General features: G+C 35.6%; 1 protein-coding gene across 5 annotated transcripts in view; it reads left to right on the top strand.

Annotated features, from left to right (window-relative positions):
- GATAD2A (GATA zinc finger domain containing 2A) overlaps nt 1–24,027 on the top strand; it is a 220,143-nt gene that overhangs the window by 168,677 nt on the left and 27,439 nt on the right. For all 5 annotated transcript variants that reach the window (XM_016432182.2, XM_007489203.3, XM_056822370.1 and 2 more), the window contains exons 4-7: nt 8,251–8,380; nt 15,861–15,992; nt 18,240–18,329; nt 19,272–19,403. In XM_016432182.2, coding sequence (XP_016287668.1) covers nt 8,251–8,380; nt 15,861–15,992; nt 18,240–18,329; nt 19,272–19,403 — 484 coding nt within the window. The remainder of the gene's footprint in view (nt 1–8,250; nt 8,381–15,860; nt 15,993–18,239; nt 18,330–19,271; nt 19,404–24,027) is intronic.

Genomic DNA, 24,027 nt, shown 5'->3' with positions numbered 1-24,027 from the left:
ACAATAGTATTCCATCACTATCATATACCACAATTTGTTCAACCATTCCCCAATTGAGGGACATCCCCATATTTTCCAATTTTTTGCCACCACAAAAAAATGCAGCTATAAATATTTTTGAACAAAAAAGTCCATCCTCAATTTTTCTTTTCTAGAGATCTCTTCTTGAAAACTCATTTGGTTAACTAATCAAACTAGATTTAACCCAACTGTGCATTTTTATATCCTATTTTAGGGTCTTGTCAGGTATTTTTAATTTTTGTGAATGCTTTAATGTAATGTCTCAAGTCAGTATTCTTGCTGTAAGATTGGGTCAATCACTTCCTCATGTAGAAAATTATTCCTTGATAGTAGTGCTTGAATTACCTCATAATACAATTATAATAAGTATTTGCAATTATAAGTATTTTTATATTATTATAAAGTATTCTTAACACAGTCATTGAAACAATGAATTGCAATTTTATTCATCTTTAGTATATACTGTATACAGAACCAGTACTTCATTCAGTTTTATGATAGATACAAAATTTAGTTAAGTGATCATTATCCTGTCATGGAACTTAACTAGTAAGAGGGATAGGACAAAATGCAAATAACTGTAGTGTAAAATAACATATAAATGCATCAGGAAAGATAGCTATAGGTAGAAAAGAAATGGTCATTATTGAAAGAGGACTTTGGAAGTGAATAAGAATTGAGGGAAACTTCCTTAAAGAAATGGCATTTGATTTGGCCTTTTAAGGATGGATAAGTATTCAGAGGGGTGAAGATGAAGTATTGTAGACATCCTAGACAAAAGTGTGAAGTACTGGTAAATTATTTCTTATTGTATAACAAGATTAAGTCCTACTTGAATGTGATCCATGAAAAAGAACACCTTCTTACCTAGTTAAACTAGACTGATTCACAAAGTAGATTACTAGCCAAAAAATGTTTTGAGGGAATAGTGTGTTTGTCAGTTTATTTGTTGGTTTTTATTTGAATATACTTAGTTTGGAAGAAGTCCAAAAGAAGGTCATATGCTTCATCTTTTGAGGATATTTAATGGAACACAGAATGTTTCATGGGGAGAAATATGACTAAATTCATCTTTACATACAATTTAGTGATAACTGTACACTTGTTCAGCTGATGGACAGTTTATTGTTTCTCTTAAAAATAGATTATAGGGTCCATGGTATACTGTAGGGAGAGATGTGACAAATACAAGATAAATGTGGAAACTTTAGTAATTGTAAAAAAATTAATATTATGCTGTGAAATCAGATGAAGGCAAGAACTTCAACAGTACCATGGGAGGTTCTCAGAGAAAAGCATATTTAATTTGTGCTTCAAATGGGGGAGGGGGGGGTTGAGATTACTGTGTGACTGTTAGCACCTCTCTAGGCTTCATTTTTCTTACCTGTAAAATCAGTGGGTAGGACTGACTGGCCTCTCAGATTCCTTTCAGCCCCAAATTTATGAACCTTGGATCATTGTGTGTGTGTGAGCATGAATGCGTGCACATATTTGCATGTATAGACACACACATTATGGATCTTTGATGTACAAGTATTAGATCCTTGAAGACATCTAGTTTTCAATTTATTGGATTTATTCTTATAATATAATTAAATAAAACCAAAAATTAATGTGTAGGAGAGAAAGAGAATTCTAGCCAGGGAAGCAGCATGAATAAAGTTTTGGTGAAGAAAAAGTGTAGGATATATTGATTGGACACAAAGTAGTTCATTTTATCAGGAACAACAAATATACAAGGGGATTAGTGGGAGACAGAAAATGGAGGCTAGAGTTAGATTTTAGAGAACCATAAAATGCCAATAAAGAAGTTATCCTATATTTGGTCAGCTACAGGGGAGCCATTGAGAGTATTTGAACATCATCCATGATGATGATTTTGCAATAGAAATCATACATTTAGAAAGAGATCCCTCTCAGTTTAATGGAACTGGCCAAGAGAAGTTCAAGTGATTTGCTGGAAGATTGTATAGATAGTAAATTGCAAAGGCAGAACTCAAACTGAGATCCTATAAAATAGTAATAATGATTATGATTTACCGAGCACCTTAGTAGCAGACATTTTTCTAAGCATTTTGCAAGTGTCTCATTTTATTATCATAAACCCTGCATTAAAAATAAAACAAAACTAAGGCATATAGAGATAAAGGACTTTATACAAGGCCACACAGGTAGTAAATGTCAGAAGCTGGTCTTTCTGACCACAGGCTTGGCAATCAACCCATTTATACCACCTAAATACAATGTTCTTTCTGCTATACTAGTATGTCAGTCCATAAATATTTATTAAAGCACCTATTATGTGCCAAGGCAAAGTACTAAATGCTGGGAATATAAAAAGAAATAAAATAATCCTTTCCCTCAAAGGAACTCATAATCTAGTGGGAAAGAGAACAAGGAAACAACTGTATGCAAACAAGCTGTATATTGTAAAAATAGAAAATAATTACCAGAGGGAAGTAGAATTAAGAGTGCTTAGGAAAAGTTTCCTATAGAAGATGGGACTTTAATTGGGATTTAAAGGAATCCCAGGGAGGCAGGAAGTATGGAGATGAGTTGGCATTCCCAGGCATATAGAACAGAAACAGAATGTTTGGAGTGTCATGTTCCTGGAATAGGAAAGAGGCAGTTTTACTAAATCAAAAAGTACATGAGAGGGCAGCTAAGTAGCTCAGTGGATTGAGAGCCAAGCCCAGAGACAGTAGTCCTGGGTTCAGATTTGGCCTCAGATACTTCCTAGCATTGTGGCCCTGGGCAAGCCACTTAACCCCTCATTGTCTAGTCCTTATGGCTCTTCTGCCTTGGAACCAGTATAAAGTATTGATTCTAAGATGGAAGGTAAGAGGTGGGGGAGGGGAAAGGAAAGGAGAGGAAAAACACTGAGGGAGTGATAAAATGTTAAGAAACCTCAAAAGGTAGGGAGGGGATAGGCCAAACAGAGCATCTTGTATTTGATCCTAGGGGCTTCTTTTTAATGTTTCTGGATCCCAGATTTTTTAAAAGACCATGGAGGCCAGCTATCTAATTTTCATTTCTTAATAAGAATAATATCTGTTATTTATGTAGTGCTTTAAGATTTCAAAAACACTATTATGCTTACATTATGTCATTTGAGCCTCACAACTACCCTGTGAGATAGGTAGGTACCATGTGTATGTATGTATGTGTGTGTGTGTGTGCGCGCGCGCGCACACGCCTGTGTGGTTTTCAACAAGGCAAAGGGTATGAAGAATACATTAGAGGGGAAAGATGGGACAGCTGTACCAACTGGGAGACTTGTAGTAATATAAATGAAAGATAATGAAGATCTGAAGTAGTGAGGTGGCAGTGGAAGAATTGAGGGCAGAGATTGTTGTACCATCTGAGAAATAAGGATATAATAAAAAAGATCAAATCATAAATTTAGAGAAGGAATGAGAAAAATCTTTGTTTTCAACCTGAGTGACTACTAATAAGATAGTGAAACAGTGACAGAGACAAGCAGAAAGAATGCCAACAATTAAACAATCCACTATGTATCTCCCTAAAGTATAATAATCAAGATGATCATCATTAATAATAACAGTATCTTGTATTTAGTTAGAACTTTTCTATTTTCCAAATGCTTCCCATACAATTCTTAAATTGAGGTAATAGTTTTAAGTTTTAATAGCACCATTTTAGAAACTAGTAAACTGAGTCCCACAGAGGGCTTAGCACGCTTAAAAAATTTCAGGGAATATTTTTCTTGGTATAGAAACCCTAATTCTGAGGACAGTTTGTACTAATTATTAATGTCCTTCATTATTAATTGTTCCCTTTACTTTTAGCTATTTGGGGTGTTTGTTAGTCCATGTGGTGAACTATTTTGAGATCTGTGCAAAGTATTTCCTGCTTTGTATACTGTGACAAGGAAATCACTTTAAAAGACTGATACATATTAATTTAAGGTCGCCAAGGAATTCAGCTATGTAATTCCTAAATGAAAACTCAAATCAGCAGTCAACCTTTTATGGAATTTTTAATTACAAACAGGAGGAAGAAAGGTATTAGAGAGAGAGAGAGAGAGAGAGAGAGAGAGAGAGAGAGAGAGAGAGAGAGAGAGAGAGAGAGAGAGAGAGCCCTATAAGTCTTTCCATGCTTTCTCCTTATTCATCATATACTTCATTTATTACAGCCTATTGCTTCCATATATTTGTTTAGCCATTCCACAAATGATGGGCATCATTTTATTTGCAAATCTTAGCTATTAGGAAAAGTGGTGCTATAAATATTTGGGGGTTTTATAGGGACTTTATCAGTGACTTCTTTCGTGTGTAAGCGTGGCAGTGGAATTTCTGGCTCCAAGTATGGACCTTTTAGTCACTTAATTTGCATAATTCCACGTTGTTTTCCATAATGATTTTGCCATTTCACGGGTCTACCAACAATGTATTAATGTGCCTACTTTCCACAACTCTAAAATTTGCTGTTGCCATATTTTTTCATTTTTGCCAATATGCAAAGTGTGAAGTATAAAGAAAAAACTTTGATGATTTGACCATTTTTCTCAAGGGGATAGTTCTTTTAAGAACTGTTTATTCATAGGCTTTGGCTATTTTGTTTACCTATTAGAGAATAGCTATTAGTTGTGTGTGACTGTATGTGAATTATTTAAATATCTTAAATACCAAATTATTGTCAGAAATTTTGATAGATTTCCCACTCATTTGACTATTTACCTTCTTATTCTAGATACATTAATATTGTCTGTATAGCAGCTTTTTAGTTTCAAGAAATGAAATTTTTTATCCATGTTATCTTTTATAATTCCTTGTGTCTCTTATTTAGTTAAGAATATATCTCTTACTCATAACCTCAAGAAGTTTATGGTGTTTTTCTTCTAATTTTTTTTATAGCATGACCTTTAATTTTAAGGTTATGTATTCAGTTTAGGATATATTCTGGAATGTAGTGCAAAGCTTTGATCTAAACTTGATTTTTGCCGGACTACTTTTTCATGTTCCCAGAATTTTTACCAAATAGAGGTTTTTCCCCTAGGTAATTTATATCTTCTACTTTACCAAACATTGGGCTGTTGAATTCTTCTTTCTGAAACTTTGTATTTCACACTCTGAATTATGCTGTTAGGGATATAGTAGATATATTAGGGTTGATTCTTATCCTCAAGCACTTAGAAACTCATGGAATATTAAAGGAAATAGTGTTTAAAGGTTTGTAAAGTGCTTTATCTCATTTGACCATCACAACGACCACATAAAAGAGATGCTTTTAATTATTCCCATATTATAGATGAGAAAACTTAAGACCAAGAGAAGTTAAGTATCTTGCCCCAAGTCATACAACTGATAAGTTTTTGAGGAAGAAATTGAATTCCAGTCTTTCTGACTCTGAATTAGGGTCTACTATGACACAAATGCTACCTTTTTTTCTGTTCTTCAGGTCAAATGGTGATTTTTTTTTGAGCTCTGGTATTCCTATAATCCATAATTATGCTCTTATATTCTTAGATTGTATATTATAATTAATATATGGCATTAAGTATTTGTTATATAGTTATTGCTATTTGTTCATATGTCATATGGAGGCAGCTAGGTGGCTCAGTGTCACCCTGGGCAAGTCACTTAACCTCTGTTTGCCTTAACCCATTGGAGAAGGAAATGGCCAACCACTCCTGTATCTTTGCAAGATAATAGCAAAAATGGCTTGCTTGTGGTCCACAAGGTTATAAAGAGTCTGACAGGACTGAGCAATTGGGCAGCAACAAACATATGTAAGATATTTGTACTTCACTAAATTTTAAGTTAATAAGGATAGAGAAAGGTATGTTATAGAATCTCAGAAACTGAAGTACCATCAGAGGTCCTCTAGTCTAATGTCTGTGTTTAAACAGGAATCCTCTCTACATTACAATATAGAAAGAGCACTTAACATTCCCCCAAAAATAATCTTTTATTTTTGTTTGAACATCTGCATAAGCACAGACCTTGGTTGACTCCTAAAATATTTCATTCTACTTTGGGACATCTATCTGTGGATTCCCTTCCCAAAGGTCTGACATGTATACTATTCTGTGTTCGCCTAATTTACTTATAGTTTCCTTCTTTATATTCAAGTCATTCACCCATTCTGAATTTATCTTGGTGTAGGGTGTGAGGTGTTAATCCAAACCTAATCTCTCCCACACTGTCTTCCAATTTTCCCAGCAGTTTTTATCAAATAATGGATTTTTGTCCCAAAAGCTGGGGTCTTTGGGTTTGTCATAAACTGTCTTGCCGAGATCATTTACGCCAAGTCTATTCCACTGAACCTCCTTTCTCTGTCTCTTAGCCAGTACCGAATTGTTTTGATAACCACTGCTTTATAGTATAGTTTGAGATCTGGGACTGCAAGTCCTCCTTCCTTTGCATTTTTTTCCCCCATGATTTCCCTGGATATCCTTGATCTTTTGTTCTTCCACATGAACTTAGTTGCGGTTTTTTCTAATTCAGTAAAGAAGTTTTTTGGTAGTTCAATGGGTATGGCACTAAATAAGTAAATTAATTTAGGTAGGATTGTCATTTTTATTATGTTAGCTTATCCCACCCATGAGCAATCAATGTTTTTCCAATTGTTTAGATCTAGTTTTAACTGTGGAAAGTGTTTTGTAGTTGTGTTCATATAGTTCCTGTGTTTGTCTCGGCAGATAGGTTCCTAAGTATTTTATATTGTCTAGGGCGATTTTAAGTGGAATTTCTCTTTCTAATTCTTGCTGCTGAAATGGGTTAGAGATATATAGAAAAGCTGATGACTTATGTGGGTTTATTTTGTATCCTGCAACTTTGCTAAAGTTGTTGATTATTTCAAGTAACTTTTTGGTTGATTCTCTAGGATTCCTTAAGTAAACCATCATATCATCTGCAAAGAGTGATAGCTTGGTCTCCTCATTGCCAATTCTAATACCTTCAATTTCTTTTTCTTCTCTAATTGCTACTGCTAGTGTTTCTAGTACAATGTTAAATAATAGAGGTGATAATGGGCATCCTTGTTTCACTCCTGATCTTATTGGGATGGCTTCTAGTTTATCCCCATTGCAGATGATGTTTGCTGATGGTTTTAGATATATACTGTTTATTATTTTTAGGAAAGGCCCTTCTATTCCTATACTTTCTAGTGTTTTCGATAGGAATGGGTGTTGTATTTTTCATAATAAGCTTTTAATAAACATGTCTTAATTAATTTTTAGTTCATTCCCAAAAAACTCAGATACCCTACTTAGTCAGATATTCAAGACCTCCACAAGCTGACTCCATATTACTTTTTTTCTCTCTTTAAAACTTTTTATTTTATCACAAACCTAAGAATGTTCAATATCTCAGCTTCTTTGAGGTAGCTTTCAAGATTCCAACTAAACAAAATCTTATAACAAATATTGGTAGTTGATTCATTCTGCATGAGGTGACATCAAAAGATTGGGGGGGAGGGGCTCTGTCACAATCTGCATTATCTCCATCCCAATCCAACCTACTTTCTTATCTCACATGCCTCCTTGTCAGATACTCTACTATAAAACCAAACTTTCTGTCACTTTATCATGTTTCTACTTTGCTGCCTCTGTGGCCCTGGAATACCTTATTTAACTCTCTCTTCACATTTTCTTCATCACTTAAGCCTAGACAGTCAGCAAAACAACAAAGCCATGACTTGTATCATTTATCAGCTTTCAATGTGTAAATGCTCACGCTAAAAATTTTGAGCTAGTTCAAGCTGATTGCATTAAACACATACCACTAAATTACTAATACATTTTAAATGTATCTAGGTCTTACCATCTCTACTAAAATATAAGCGATTGGTGGGTAGAGACTAGGGAGAAAGCAAAGGTCATAGGATTTAGGCCTAGAAAGGGAAGGGACCTTTGAATCATCTAATTTATTTGCTCCCTCATTTTATAGATTAAGAACATGAGGACCTAGAAAGAGAAAGTGACTTGCCATGATCTCATATGGTTTAATTGGTCTTAAAATTTGATCCAAGATCTTCTGACTTCTAAGTCCAGTGTTTGTTCACTATACTGTACCACTGGAGGGGGAAAAAAAACCCAAAAAACTTTGGTTTTTACATGAGGTTATCAAAAAATTGATCCTGAGGATTTAAAAAAAGAAATATTTTAGGGAAGTTTTAGAACCTTGGGAATACTATTGTAGGGAGATAGAATGTTCTAAATAGAAGCTTACTTTATGAATTACCTGTTTTCTCTTTATTTTTCAGTGATATGAAGCCAGAAAAGAGAGTTCCCTCACCTGATATTATAGTGTTATCAGACAATGAGCCTTCAAGCCCTAGAATGAATGGCTTAACAAAAGTACCACTAAAGGAGACCAACACCGAAGCTCTCTTGGTAAGTCTATGTCTTCTCTAGTTCTAGCTGTTGAAATATATAAAACAAAATACAGAGCCCAATTATTTTGATGACTTTAAACTAGAAATTGGAGCCACATGGTTCAAGAACTGTTTCCAAAATTGATCTGACTTGTTCATGAATATATTACACCTGACAACTTGAGAGTGCCTTTGGTGCCAAGGTTGTATTTCTCTTCGATTCTGTATAAAGGTCCATTTTGCTTTAAAAAGAGACACACACAGCTCTTGCTCATGGGGAAGACCTTGATATAATTGGTTGATATTAAATAAATGGTTTATTAAGGGCACATGCCAGTCTTTGATATAGCTGATCTGGTCCTTTCTTGTTCTGCTTGTAATATGTGGTAACCAACATTTATATAGTACACTAAGATTTATAAAATGCTTTACAGATATTATCTCATTTCATCCTCACAGCAACTCTGTAAGATTAATGTTGTTATTATCCCTATTTTACAAATGAAGAAGCCAAGGCTAAGATAGGTTAAATGACTTGCCCAGGATCACTCAGCTCCTGAATGAGGCAGGATTCACACATCCCAGCAGTTTTAATCTCTAGTTCATCTAGCTACCTTTTTACACAGTTACAGTCATTCTAGAAGCCTCGTCACCTTTTTGAAGACTATTGACCAACCTATGAGGTTCCAGAATGTCAGAACTTACACTCCATCTTAGGGTAAGCAGTAAACAGAACCCTAGACACCTTTGAATATACCAGTCACAAATAGGTGAAGATTGCATATAGGGACTGGTAAAATGCCTTTGTTGCTTAGCTACTAAATTTATGAATTAATTTGTTATTCTGTTTCCAATTTTTTGTTGGTCTAGCTCACCCTAGGAAAGACCTAATTTGATGAGAATGCTTGAAATTAGATAGTATTTATTAAGAACTCACTGGGTGCTTAATATCATGCTAAGCAATAAGGATATAAAGAAAAGCAAAAGCAGCCTCTGCCCTTACAAAGCTCACAATCTAATTTGAGGAGACACTGTGCAAACAACTATGTATAAGTCCTGTACAGGATAAATGGGAGAGAACTCCAATATTAGGGGCAGCCAATGAAAATGCAAGAGTCAGGAGAGTATTATTCAAGGAATAACATGGAGGACAGAACACTGTAGGAGATGATAAAAGGGGAATAAAATTCAAGAAAACTGGAAAGACTTTTTAAAAATTCAAATAGAAAGTGTGATATTTTATCCTGAAAGGAAAAGCAGTCATTGGAATTTATTGAATAAAGAAGTGACATGGTCAGATTGCACTTCAGGAAGATCACTTTGATAGTTGAGTGGAACATGATCTGGAGAAGAGCTGTTGCTATAATCAATCCAAGTGTGAGATAATGAGGGCCTGCACCAGGATGGTGGCGGCATCAGAGGAGAGAAGGGGATATAAAGACAGAATATTGGGGTGTGGCATAGAGCTTGAAAGAGAACATAAAGGAGGCAAGAACTAGTGCTTGGCATAGAGTAGGCACTTAATAAGTATTTATTGATTGAATGGTGCTGACAAAAGAAATAGGACAATAAGAAAAAGGGAAGAAAGACTTAGGAGGAAAGATGACTTCAGCTTGGGGCATGTTTAGTCTGAGATGCCTAGGGGATATTCAGTTTGAAATGTCGAGTCAGATGTTGGAAATGTAAGACTGAAGATCCTAGAGAAGTTAGGGTTGGATAAGGAGATATGAGAATCATCTGCATAGTTATAGTAATTGAACTCATGGGAACTGATGAGATCACCAAGGGAAAATAATCTAGAGGGAAAAGAGAGTTTAAAACAGCCTTTTGAAGTATGCCCACTGTTAACAGGCAAGACCTGGATGAAAATACAGTGAGGGAGACTGAGATTGTGATCAGACAAATAGGAGAAGAACCAAGAGAGGGCAATGTCAAGAAATCCTAAAGAGTATTGAGGAGAAAAGAATGATCAACAGTCAAAGGTGGTACAGAGATCAAGAAGGATGAGAATTAAGGAAATGCCATTAATTTGGCAAATAGATTATTGCTGACTTTGGAGAGAGCAGTTCCAGTGAAACTTTGAGACTGAAAGCTAGACTGCAGACAGTTAAGACAGTAAGAGGAAATGAAGTAGAGGTACCAATTTTAAGTGACTTTCTCAAGGACTTTAACATTGAAGAGAAGGAGAGATATAGGATAAAGCTACCAAGGATGGATAAAACAAGTGACAATTTTTTGAGGATGGGGGAAACATGTTTCTAGGTAACAGGGAAACTAGGCAGAGATTGAAGATTAGTGAGCATAGGTATGACAAAGAGAAGCAAATTGCTAGAGAAGATGGGACAGAATGGAATTACATGTAAATATGAGAGGATTTTTCTTGGCAGGAATGGCCACTTCTTCCTGAGAAATGGATTACAGTGATAGTAGAGGAAGGAATCTGAATTATATATGATGAAGAGGGAAGAGGAGAGAGCTCTCTCAAATGGCCCAGTGGATAGTAGTAACAAGGTGTAAGAAAAGTTGGAAGGGGCCAAGTTAAAAAGGACTTTAAAAGTCAAACAGATAATTTTCTGTTTTGATTCTGGAGATAAGGAGCTACTGGAGTTTACCAAATGGGGGAGGGAGAGTGGCAGGGTGAGACTTGTGCTTTAGGAAGATCACTTTCATGGCTGAGAGAGAGAGACCTGAGGCAAGGAGACAACCAGCAGACATTGCATTCTTTTCAATATTACTTTGAAAAATAAAAATTGGTCATTGAATTCTCTACATGTTCACATTAGTATCATCAGTGTACACCTTTTTTTCTAATAAGAATCATTTGTTCCTGGGGGCATTTGGGTGACTCAGTGAATTAAAAGCCAGACCTAGAGATGGGAGGTCCTAAGTTCAAATGTGACTTCAGACACTTCCTAGCTGGGTGACCCTGGACAAGTCACTTAACCCCCGTTGCCTATCCCTTACCACTCTTCTGCCATAGAACCAATAGACATTATTGATTCTAAGACAGAAGGTAAGGGTTTTTTAAAAATAATTTGTTCCTTAAGGATTTCATTCTTGAGATTTTCTCCATCTTTCTTGGGTCAAATTTTTTCAGTGAAAATTTTTAAGCCACATGATATGTTTCCCATCTTTTCTCAATATTCTTTAAAACCTGCTCACCCAAATCCTAAGTTATGTGTTGGACTGTGCCTTGCCTTTCTCTCCATCTCTCTTACAAATTGTAAAATTCAGTTGCCACTTCCTCCTATAGTTCTACCTTACAGCTCTTGTTTTTTCCTTGTTGATCCAGAATTGGGTTCAGTGAAATCATTTCTCTTATCACTTCCTCTACCTTTTAAAATAGAAATTATGAGTAAGAGAAGTCAAGAATTTATCACCTGCACCTCTCCAAGAGAGATTGATACGGTTTTCCCTCATCACTACCACTCCTATTACATACACACATATTACTTCCTACTTTGTTATTTGTTTATATCCACCTCTTTGTGGCTCCATGGACCATATAGCATGCCAAGTCCTTCTATCCTCCACTATCCCTTGAAGCCTGCCCAAATTCATGTTTGTTTTTTTTTCCATTACACCATCTATCCATCTCATCTTCTCCCATCCTCCTTTCCATTTACCTTCAGTCTTTCCCAAGTTGTTTTTTTCCATTGAGTCCTTTCTTCTTATGCAGCCAGAGTATTTAAGCTTCAGTATTTGGCCTTCCAGTGAATAGTCTGGATTAATTTCTCTAAGTATTGACTGCTTTTAGCTCCTTATTATCCAAAGAACTGTCAAGAGTTTTCTCCAGCATCACAATTCAAAAGCATTGATTCTGTGCATCTCCACTTTCCTTATAGTCCAACTCTCATAGTCATATATTGAAACTGGAAAAGCCATAGCTTTCACAAGACCTTTATCAGCAAGGTGATGTCTCTTCTTTTAATATACTGTCCAAATTTACCCTAGCATTCTTTCCAAGGAGCAAGAATTTCATTACATGGCTGCAGTTGCTATCTGCAGTGATGTCAGAGACAAAAAATATAAAATGTGACACTGCTTCCATTTCTTTTTCTTCTGTTTGCTTGGAAGGGATGAGACCAGTTACCCAGATGTTGGGTTTTTTGATGTTAAGCTTCTTACTAAATTTCCTATATATTCTAGTTATCTGAAATATGTATGCTATCATGATAGTATCACTTGTTTTCTCTCCATTTATTCTCATTCAAATACTCTCTACCACACTGTGTTCTAATTCATCCTTATATAAATGCATCTTTTTTTTTTAAGGGTATATATTTTTATACATTGTACAATATAATCAAATATATTCTTGGGGAATGTGGTTCTTCTCACACACACACACACACACACACCTACACATTAATATGTTTAATGTCTCTTAATTTTGCATCATCTTCGCTCTTATGTATATCTCCAGTCTTTCTTCTATTCAGTGAGCCTATCACTTGTAAAGATGTAAAAAAAAGAAGGGGGGGAGAACCTGTATGTGTGTACTAATTCATATACAACATTCTATATCCACAGCCCCCATCTCTGCCAAAAAAAAGAAAGTATAGCTTTTTAACTCATCTCTGACATCAAGCTAGATCATGATAATCATGAGACATATGCTTAGTGTATGAATACTATTCTATTTTCTTTGTACTGTTCTATTTATTTTTTTAATTAAACCCTTACCTTCTGTCTTAGAATCCATACTGTGTATTGGTTCTAAGGCAGAAGAGTGGTAAGGGCTAGGCAATGGGAGTTAAGTGACTTGCCCAGGGTCACACAGCTGGGAAGTGTATGCGGTCACATTTGAACCTAGGGCCTCCTATCTCTAGGCCTGGCTCTCAATCCACTGAGCTACCCAGCTGCCCCCTACTGTTCTATTTTTAACATTGTAGTTTTTTAAAATATTCCATCCTTTACAAGCACTAGCAAATATAACTATTTCTACAAACAAGGCAAAATCATGAATCTCTACTATATACAGTTTGACTCTTTTTTTGCCCCCTCTTTAAAGTTTGCTTTAATTTGGCATATTGGTTCCAAAGCTATGCCATTTATCTGTGTTTTTCCCTGAACCTCCTCTTTTCCTCTGTGCTTTAAAAAAAAAAAACTGTTTCATTAACACTGTTATCTATTGCTTCCCATTTCTTGAGAGAGAGCTAATAGATTAGAGGTTTAAGAGATGTAATAATCATGATTCTTTTGCAGTCTTCTGGATTTATAGTGGGTTATAACCCACAGTAATCAGTCAAGTCCTTCAGATTTGTTTTTCTTTACTGTTCTTTTTTGAACAAAATAGCCTCCAATGAGCTATGTTTAATTGAGACCCATTTCAGTGGGTTTTAGTGATAGATGAGATTTGATTTATGTCCTTGCAGTAAGAGCTTCAGTTCATCTTGTTTCTTACTATTTGTCCTTTTATATATATTTATTATATATATGTAGTATATATTTAGGATCGAAGTCTAAGATCCTAGATTTTTATCACAGCCTCTATGCTTATGTACTTCTTCCATTGTTCTGATACTTTTTTTCCCTATGCTGTATTTTTTCATATCTGGTTTAAGAGACAAATGTGAGCATTTTTCTCCATAACCTTCATTTTTAGTTTTGACTCATAAGACTTGATCAAATTCACAAGACTTCAGATAGATGTATTTTCACTATGCTTTTTTTTTTTTTAAGCCAAGGTAACTAAATAAGGACTTTTTTCTTTTTATTTTTCATTTTCTTTTCCAAGCATAACATTTTTTCCAGAAGAAATCCAGGATGATCCAGATTCATTTAGTCTGCTTTGGTATGAATTAGTGAAAACTTTTTGGTTTGAGGTACTTCCCTCAACTCCTTTCCAAAACCCATGTGGAACTCTTGGGCTACAGAAGACCCAAGGAACCAAGAGTCAACAAGGTCACCTTTCCTCCTTGCTTCACAACTGTATATATTGCTTGGTTTAGAAAGAAATCTACAACTCTTTCTTCTGGTGATAGGGAAGATCACTAAGCCTTATCATCTGATCTTCCACCACCTCCAGACCTTCTTATCTACCCTACCTCCATGTTCTGAAGTCCCTTGGAACTGCCATCTCATGCCTCTTTTTAAAAAAATAAATAAACCTTTACTTTCCATCTTATAATCAATACTGTGGATTTGTTCTAAGGCAGAAGAGCAGTAAGGGCTAGGCAATAGCAGTTAGGTGACTTGCCCAGGGTCACACATGTAGCAAGTGTCTGAGACCAGATTTGAACCCAGGACCCTCCCATCTCTAGGCCTGGCTCTCAATCCACTGAGCCACCTAGCTCTTCCCTACTCCATTGCCTCTTGAGAGCAGACATCATCTCATTTTTTTTTCCTATTCCTATCCCTAGAATTTAGCATAGTACTTGGTGCATATATAAGCACTTAATTTTTTTTGTTGTTCTTTTATTCACTGTCTATTACTTTCTTTTTAGCAAACCAGTATCCTCTTTCCCACAGAATTTAATTTTACCTCTACATATACTCACAGATCATTTCAGTAAAAGGCAACCAAGTAGTCTTAGAAAAAAAAATTTTTTAAACCATTGCCAATGTAGAAAGCCAGGAATGTCTTAAGAAAAATGATAAATGAGATTTATTCTTAGTCAAGAGAGCCAAAGCAAAGTAAAAGATGGGGAGGTAAACATTTTACTAAATTAGTTCTCAGCATCAGATAGCCACTGATACTCTGTATTGGCTCCACAGTCCTTTAGACTCATTAGCTCACTGTCAGCCAAGATAGAAGCATCACAATATCAGCAACAACAGTAGGAGCACTAAGCATCCACCCAGTGAGCTGGCCTTTTGTCTTCTCTGATCCTTTTCCCATTTGCACACCAGAGCTCCCCTTTCTCTTCTTTCTCATAGGACTGGGTAGGAGGGACTTTTTCATAGTTCATAGTCTTATGGCTCCTAGGGGATTGTATAGGGGAAACCAGAAGCCTCTGTCTGCCAGTGAACATTATCTCAGCACCTTGCTACATAATTATCTGTGTTGTGTCTTATTTCACTGCCCCATGAGAATGGAGAACCATGTCTTATTTATGTGTTGTATTTTCCCCTGTGCTGACCATGGTGCTCTCTATACATTTCTCAACGAAGTTATATACAATTATAGCTCCATTACAATTTAATAAATATTTTCTTAATGAATAAAGGATAAGATGACATAAAACTGTATACTTAACACCAGAGGACCTAGAATCGAGTCCTTCTCTACAATTTATTAATCAGAGGATGTTAGGTAAATCACTCTTAGTACCTCAGTTCCCTTCCTTGTAAACTGGAAATAATAGTCCTTGCACTAACTCCTTGACACCTTCTTATTCTGAGGGAAGGAGTCGATAAGTTGTATGTTATAAAAGAAATATAAGCTGCTGTCATTGTTACTCAGACACTATAAATCAGAGGACAGGTTATTATTAAACTTTTGTTTTCTCAAATTGTGTCCTTTTATTCACTTATTCTTTTATTTCCTCTTGCAGAAGAGCAGTCCAGAAGAACGAGAGAGAATGATCAAACAACTTAAAGAAGAATTGCGATTAGAAGAAGCAAAACTTGTTTTGTTGAAAAAGCTAAGACAAAGTCAGATACAAAAAGAAGCCATTACCCAGAAGGTATTTATTTTTTCTGAGATATCTGAGAGAAATTGTTCTAATGTATTATAACTCTTTTTGAGGATGGTGTCATGCCATAAAGAATCTCATTTAAGAAAATGTCAACATGTATTTTTTTGTTTTACAGAGAAAGAAGATTTTTCTGGGGCCATGTAATTCAAATTAAAACAAAATTTAATAGGGGGCAGCTAGATGGCTCAGTGGATTGGCCCTGGATTCAAATATGGCCTCAAATCTTCCCAAATGTATTACTGTACAAGTCACTTAACACCCCTTATCTAGCCCTGACTGTTCTTTTGCCTCAGAACTAATATTCAATATTGATTTTAAGATGGAAAGAAAAAAATTTTTTAAAAGAAAGGAAAAAAAATACCTACTAAAGCTGCACTGACTTTTAGGACAGCCTACATATTCAGTTAGTGGATAAAAATCCCATTGCTGCCTAGAGATTACTACTCATATTTCAAGAAAGGTTTCCTTTTTCCCATTTTGTCATAGATCTCCAAGTTTGACAACTCTAATTCCTGTAACTTAAATATGTGTGTTGTTAAAACATTTTTTCACTGGATTTCTCCTTCCAATCTGTTATGGGTCTTGTCCAAACTTAGGCATATAGAACAGAGTAGTAGTATGTGTATGAAGTACATACTTTCATATTCCTAAAACTTAAAAATCTGCCCTTTTCTGAGGGAAAGATAATCATTTGGGGCATCTTGATATCATGGGATAGAGTACCAAACCTGGAGCCCTGGAGGATCAAATCTGGCCTTAGACACTTCCTAGTTGTGTGACCCTAGACAAGTTACTTTAATCCTAATTGTCTAGAGCTTGCTATGCTTCTGTCTTAGAATTGATTCTAAGGTTTGATTTGAAGGTTTAAAAGAAAAAGTAAAAGGCGATCAGTCCATTTATTCATCAGTGTATGAAGCACTCTTGCTCCATCTACTTTTCTCATTTTACCTTTTCATATGGGCAAATAATTTTTAGAATTAAAAAGGACTATCTAAGAGTCTTCTTTTTCACTTTAGATGCTGCCCTTTTCTATTCCTTAGTAGTGAATTTTCATGAGTTTTCCATAAGGTAATGACTAGCATTGTTGATGAGGCTCTCTAACCTCATCCTTGGGCCTAGATTGTGTCATCCCTTCCAGTTTGAGAGAATCAGCTGAAGCTTGTCCCTAATCAAGAGTTTCATGTCATTATGAAGCATCTGAAAAATATTTCAATGGAGATCATCAGAGAGAAATGTCTGAAAGATAACATGGATATAAAAACATCAGGGGCTTTGTTGAACTTTTAGGGTGCTTTGATTTTTTTTCCCCCCTTTAGGAAAATTCCCATCTCATGAAATCTCTCAATTGCCTTTTGTTTCCTTTTAGTAGGTGTCTTTATAAATCAGAGAGTAAAATACATTCTAGAAAACAGTTGTTGATATAATGCTTAAAGGTGTATTTCACTTAAAATACTTTGTGATTTGAAGGGTGAGGAGGTATTCTACTTATCTTTGCAATCTTCTGAAAACAACTTAGAAATGTTTGTTTTGGTCCAGTATCATCCACTAAAGAAGTAGGCGAAGTGTAAATGCTAATCTTAGCCATGTATCAGTAAGACTAATTTTCCCAGCTTTCTTAGGGGAATGAGATCCCAATAATATTTTTAATTTCTTTGTCTAGTCTGTAAAATCCCTGCCATGAGTTGTTTGAAATGTTAGTTTCTCTATTAAAACTTGTAGGCTTGGAGATTAACTTGCTCATTTGTCAGGTGGCAAGCTCTATATGTTATTGGGAGGTAAGATGCTAAAACAGTGACTAGCCTGTTCCAGTATACCAGCCCATTTGTTCACTTTCTTCAACCACAACCTCCGACCATTCTGGACACATGAGAACAAAGCATTCAACATCCATTTAGCTATCTGGGAAAAGGAATGAATGATTTTAAAAGCTCCATACCACAGAAGGATCTTTGGTCAGTAGAAAATTGTTTCATGCCCTGTTTTTCCCCTCCCATTCACACATGCCCAACAGTTTGCCTTTGTTCCAATTATTGACCAAAGACAGGCATTTTCTTAGTTGAAAGTATGATTCTGAGAGCATGGGCATAAAAAAATCAATATCATTTTAGCAAAATCTTATTCCATGAGGATTACTTATTCATGTGGTTTTTAGGGGGAAGGGATGTTTTTGTTCTTAATTGCTTGCTACTGGGCCTCCCACCCTCTCACATGTATCCTTTTAATGTTCTCTTGCAGCCTGCTGGCTCCTCTGGGAATGCTGTGGCCACCCCTCCCCCTTTGGTACGGGGAACACAAAACATTCCTGCTGGCAAGCCATCTCTTCAGGTCAGTTTGATCCTTGGAAACACTGCCAGGTTGGAGGGAAAAGAAATGAGAAGGGCATAAAGAGAGGGAAAGGAAAACCTGGTACTTGTTTCTAATAAACATACTGCCTTCTTAATTTGAGACAAGGAAAAGAAATTGATTGTTGGCTTATTATGTGTTTATTGATGAGAAATAGCTCAAAAAATCCATTTAATGGAAGATAATGAAGGACAAACTTAATTAATAAAGAGCAGATCCTAGTAGACCTGGCAAACTAGAAAGACATACTTTATAGTCAACCGTTATTAAACCATAAAGTCTCCAAACCTTGGCCAGACAGTGGGCTATGTGTCCCTGAGTTGTCTCCTGTTTGACTCTCTCTAGTAAAATTCTAAATTCCTGCGATCAAAATGAATGTTTGAATGCCAAAGTGGATTTGTGACCCTTTAGCCATTATAATTCACTTTTGGATCTGTATTAGGCTTACCCCACAGATATACTGAAATAACACTACCTCCCACAATATTGTTGTATTTTTCTTTGCATTTTGGGTACTTCTTTGAGGAAAAACAGCTCAAAGAATACTCTCTAGTTACAAGCCAGGTTTCCTGAGAGTATTAAATAGTGTAAACATGACACTTCCAACTTTATAACTGAATTGTCCCTTACTCTTTTTCGAAGGTACCCAATGCTAGATCTTTGCTCTATGCCTGTGATAAATAGGACCAACATTTAGTGTGAGTGTTGACTCCAAAACAGTAGGGACTTCTTAAGTACTGAATTAATTCAGATCCTGACTTTAGTTTCAAGTGTGGTGTCTTGGACCTTGAACAAGCAGATCAACCAAATGTGAATTGTAATAGAGCACTTAAAGCAACTATGACTATCATTTGACAAAGTTTGTATCCCTTATAATATGCATTTGTGTTTCCCCACTTATAAAGTAATTATTGTAATTTGTAGGCTTCATCTACAAGAATACCAGGCAATGTTATTCCCCCTCCTCTGGTCCGTGGAGGCCAACAGACATCTTCAAAGCTGGGGTCTCAGCAGAACACACAGATAGTGATGCCCCCTCTTGTTAGAGGAGCACAGGTAAGAGGAGGGATTTTAGCTGGAATGTTTAGTAATCTTAACAGAAGGAATCTCATTGTTGTTGTCCTGGTTAGTATTCTTTGCCCATTCACCATCTTTCACCTTTCCCTGAAGAGATCCACAAGGATAGGTGTTCAGACAGGTAACTACTATGATTTTCCTTTATAATTATCCATAAAACAACTAGTGAACAACAGTTAAGATAGTGTTACCAAATTATATACATTTGTTAGGTGGGCTTTCCACCTGCTATCTTGTGTTCTTACTATATGGCAATAATGTAGTTTTTTTATGTTATCCGGTGCCCTGATTATTCTTCACAGTTCCTTATTTGTTGAGTTTCTTCACTGCTTTCTGAGTGATACTCATTTTTAATTCTTCAGAGCTCTATGTAGTTACATGACTTTTATCCAATCATCAACAATGGTACACTATTCATATTAAAAAGATGTACCTGTTCTGGGAGAATTTTGGAGTTGGCAAAGAAGCTTTGTAATTTCCTGAAGTTTGTCTCTCTAGCCCACTAGCCTTCTCCTGTTTAATTCTGTGTCCTGATTAGTATTTATTTGCAGTGTATGTCAAAAATATATACAATTGGGGGGGGGGGGGTAGCTCTATAAGTTGACCATCTAACAATATGTCATAATCTACACATTAGGCATTCTAATTTTCAACTTGGTTTTCCCCACAATGGTTAGCTAGGCCAAACTTTTTGTTGTTGTTGCTGATTTTTAAAAAATTTTAATTATAAAATTTCCCATGAGTTTTCTAAAGTTATATGATCCAAATTGTTTCCCTCTCTTCTTCCCTCCCCCCTCCCAGAGCTGGCATGAGCAATTCAGTCTTGGTTATACATATATTATCACACAAAATATACTTCCATATTATTCATTTTTGCAAATGGATAATCTTATAAAACCCAAACCCTCAAACATATACCCAAATAAACATATGCTTTCATCTGCATTCCTACACTCCAACAATTCTTTCTTTGGAGTTGAATGCCATTCTTTTTCATAAGTCCCTCAGAATTGACCTGGATCATTGTATTGCCAATAATAATTAAGTCTATTACATTTGATCCCTTCATAATATTGCTGTTACTGTGTATAGTGTTTTCCTGGTTCTACTGTTCACATCCAGAGGAAGAACTATCGGAAGAACACAGAAGAAAAACAACTACTTGATCACATTGGTCGATGAGGATATGATTGGGGATGTAGACTCTAAGCAGTCACCAAAATGCAAATATTAACAATATAGAAATAGGTCTTGATCAATGACACAAGTAAAACTCAGTGGAATTGCTCATTGGATAGCTGGGGGAGGAGGGAAGATATTCTAAATTAAAAATTTTCAAATTAAAAAAAGTCAGGGATGTAATTCAGTCTTTAAAAATTAGAATTGAATAATTAGAAGCAAACGACTTCACAAGGCAACAAGAATCTCTAAAACAAAATCAAAAGAATGAAAAATTAAGGAAAATATTAATCATCTTATTGATAATACCAGGAGAGAGAATTTGCGAATTATTGGCCTACCTGAAAATCATGACCAAAGAAAAAGCCTGAACATCATTTTACCGGAAATTATCCAAGAAAATTGCAGTGATATTCTTGAACAAGAGGGTAAAGTAGAGATTGGAAGAATCCACAGATCACCTCCTGCATTAAATTCCAATCGACAACACTCAGTAATGTTATAGCCAGGTTCAAGAACTTCCAGGCCAAGGAAAAGATACAACAGGCTGCTAAAAAGAAACAATTCAGATATCATGGAGCCATAGTCAGAATTATACAGGACCTGGCTGTATCCACACTGAAGGACCAGAAGGCATGGAATGTGATATTCCAGAAAGCAAGGGAACTGGATCTACAACCAAGAATCAACTACCCAGCAAAATTGACTATATTCTTATAGGGAAGGGTATGGTCATTTAATAAAATAGAAGATTCCCAAGCATTCCTGAAGAAAAGACCTGATTTAAATGAAAATTTTGATACCCAAATACAGAACTCAAGAGAATCACCAAAAGGTAATTAAGAAAGGAAAAGAAGGGGCAGCTGGGTAACTCAGTGGATTGAGAGCTAGGCCTAGAGACAGGAGGTCCTAGGTTCAAATCTGGCCCCAGACACTTCCCAGTTGTGTGATCCTGGGCAAGTCACTTGACCCCCATTGCCTAGCCCTTATCACTCTTCTGCCTTGGAGCCAATACACAGTATTGACTCCAAGATGGGAGGTAAGGGTTTAAAAAAAGAAAGGAAAAGAAAAAATAAGGAACCCAATAAGTTCAAGTGATTTGTGTTCCTATATGAAAAAATCATATTGGTAACTCTTAAAGATTGTTATCATCAGAGTAGCTAGAAGAAGTATACTTAGAGGGTACAGTGACAAACTGTATAGGATGATATGTCCACAAAAAAAAAAAATATATATATATATGTATATGTATATATATAAAACTAAAGGTGAAAAAGAGAAGAGAAATGGAAAAAGAGATATAATGGGATAAATATATATATTTCATAAAAAAGCACACAGGGGAAAGGGGGGGGGGGGAAGACCAATAAAATGGAAGGGAGGAAGAGCTTGGCAACAGGTAATACTTAAATATTATGCTCATTGGAATTGGCTCAGAGAGGAAAGAACAGTTAGATCCATTGGGGCAGAGAATTGTATCATGCCTCGTGGAGCAGTAGAAGGGTAATAAACAGTCTACTTGGGAGGGGAGCAATACAAGGGAGGGGAGAGGTTGGAGGGATGTTTAAAAGGCACTATATAGTAAGAGAGGAATAATAAGAAGGGAGGAGGTGAGAAGGAGAGTAACATTAGGAAGGGGAAAAGGGGGAGACTAACTAAAAGCCAAAAGTTGGAGGGGAGAAAAGGCAGAATCAAAGGAGGAAGTCAAAATGGAGGGCAATAAACACAGTAATCATAACTGAATGTGAATGAGATGAACTTACCCTTAAAAAGGAAATGGATAGCATAATGGATTAAAAATCAGAATCCTACCATATGTTGTCTACAGGAAACACAATTGAGTTAGTTAGACATATACAGGGTAACGGTAAGAGAGTGGAGCAGAATTTACCTGGCTGCAACTGAGACAAATAAGGCAGGAGTAGCAATTATGATCTCAGACAAAACTAAAGCAAAAATGGATCTGATTAAAAGAGATAAAGAGGGTAATTCTATCTCCTTGAAAGGCAGTATAAATAATGAAGACATCTCAGTACTCAATGTATATGCATCAAATGGTATGGCATTCTGATTTCTAAAGGAGCTTAAGGGGGAAATAGAGTAAACCCACTAGTAGGGGACCTCAATCTTCCCTATACTAGTGGGGTACCTCAATCTTCCATTAAGAAAACTAGATAAATAGACTGAAAAAATAAGAAGTAAGGGAAATAAATGAAATGTTAGAAAACTTGGAGCTAATCGATATCTGTTTTCAGCAGCACATGTCACATATACAAAAGTTGACCATGTACTAGGGCATTAAAACATTGCAAACAAAATTAGTGGGTCAAAGATAAAATCAAAGAAACAATTACTGATTTCATTGAAGAGAATGACAATGAGCAATCAACATATCAAAATCTATAGGATGCAGCCAAAGCAGTACTTGGGGAAATTTATAGCCCTGCTTGCATATATCAACAAATCAAAGAGGGAAGAGCTCAATTAATTGGGGCATGCAAAAAATCTTGATAATCTTTGAATTTTTTTAATTTTAATTTTCAGTTCTAAATGATTCTCCCCCATTCTTATTAAGAAAACAAGAACTATAGTATTCATTATATATATAAAGTCATACAACATAGCTTTCCACATTAGCCATGTTCTCAGTGGAAAAAAGGCAGGAAAAATAAAATGAAAGATTACATGCTTCAGTTTGGACTCTTGGTAATCTTTTTATAAATGGAAGACACAGCTTATAGGGAGATAGCCTAAAGGTGATGTTATACTCCACTAAACATGTGATTTTTAATAATCAAATAACAGTAAGAATAATAAAGATTTCATAGTTTCTCCATCTTTCATTCACTTGTATAATGGTAAATATGGAAATCTACACTGCAATGTTTTTTACAAAAGCTTCCTTGTTCCCTACAAACAACCTCATTGAGGATGGCCTCAATGCTTTTGTGGGTTATTCTCAAATAAATTTGTATAGGTGAGAAAGTAACCATTTTTTCAGTAGTTATGAGAAGATTTCTTCTATTGCCTTTTTTTTTTATTAGTAAGATCCCCCCCACCCCCCCAAAAAAAATCTTTGGCATCTTTCCTCCCTTCACATACCTTGTGAATTAATTCCTCAATGTTATCACATTCCCACAATGTTCAACTTCTATTTATTCTGTGTGTTCAAGTTGTCTTTATTTTCTTTCTTCTCATTAAGGACATTTCTAACTTTTCTATGTATCTGCAATGGTCATTAGAGTTCAAATGTGGTAACTTCACTCTTCTTCATGATAAAAAAAAAAGTTGTTATAAAAATATTTTTATATCCTTTCTGTTTTTCTTAATAGATCATCTTCAATTTTCTTCTTCGAAAATGACTCCTGTCAGGCTTCTTTAAATTAATTTTATCTTATCCTGCCTCTCTTTTATGAGATAACAC

Source organism: Monodelphis domestica, chromosome 3 (assembly GCF_027887165.1).
Source record: "Monodelphis domestica isolate mMonDom1 chromosome 3, mMonDom1.pri, whole genome shotgun sequence".
In the NCBI taxonomy this organism is placed as follows: domain Eukaryota; kingdom Metazoa; phylum Chordata; class Mammalia; order Didelphimorphia; family Didelphidae; genus Monodelphis; species Monodelphis domestica.
Note: the sequence above shows the minus strand (reverse complement) of the source record. Positions and strands in the feature narration are given on the sequence as shown.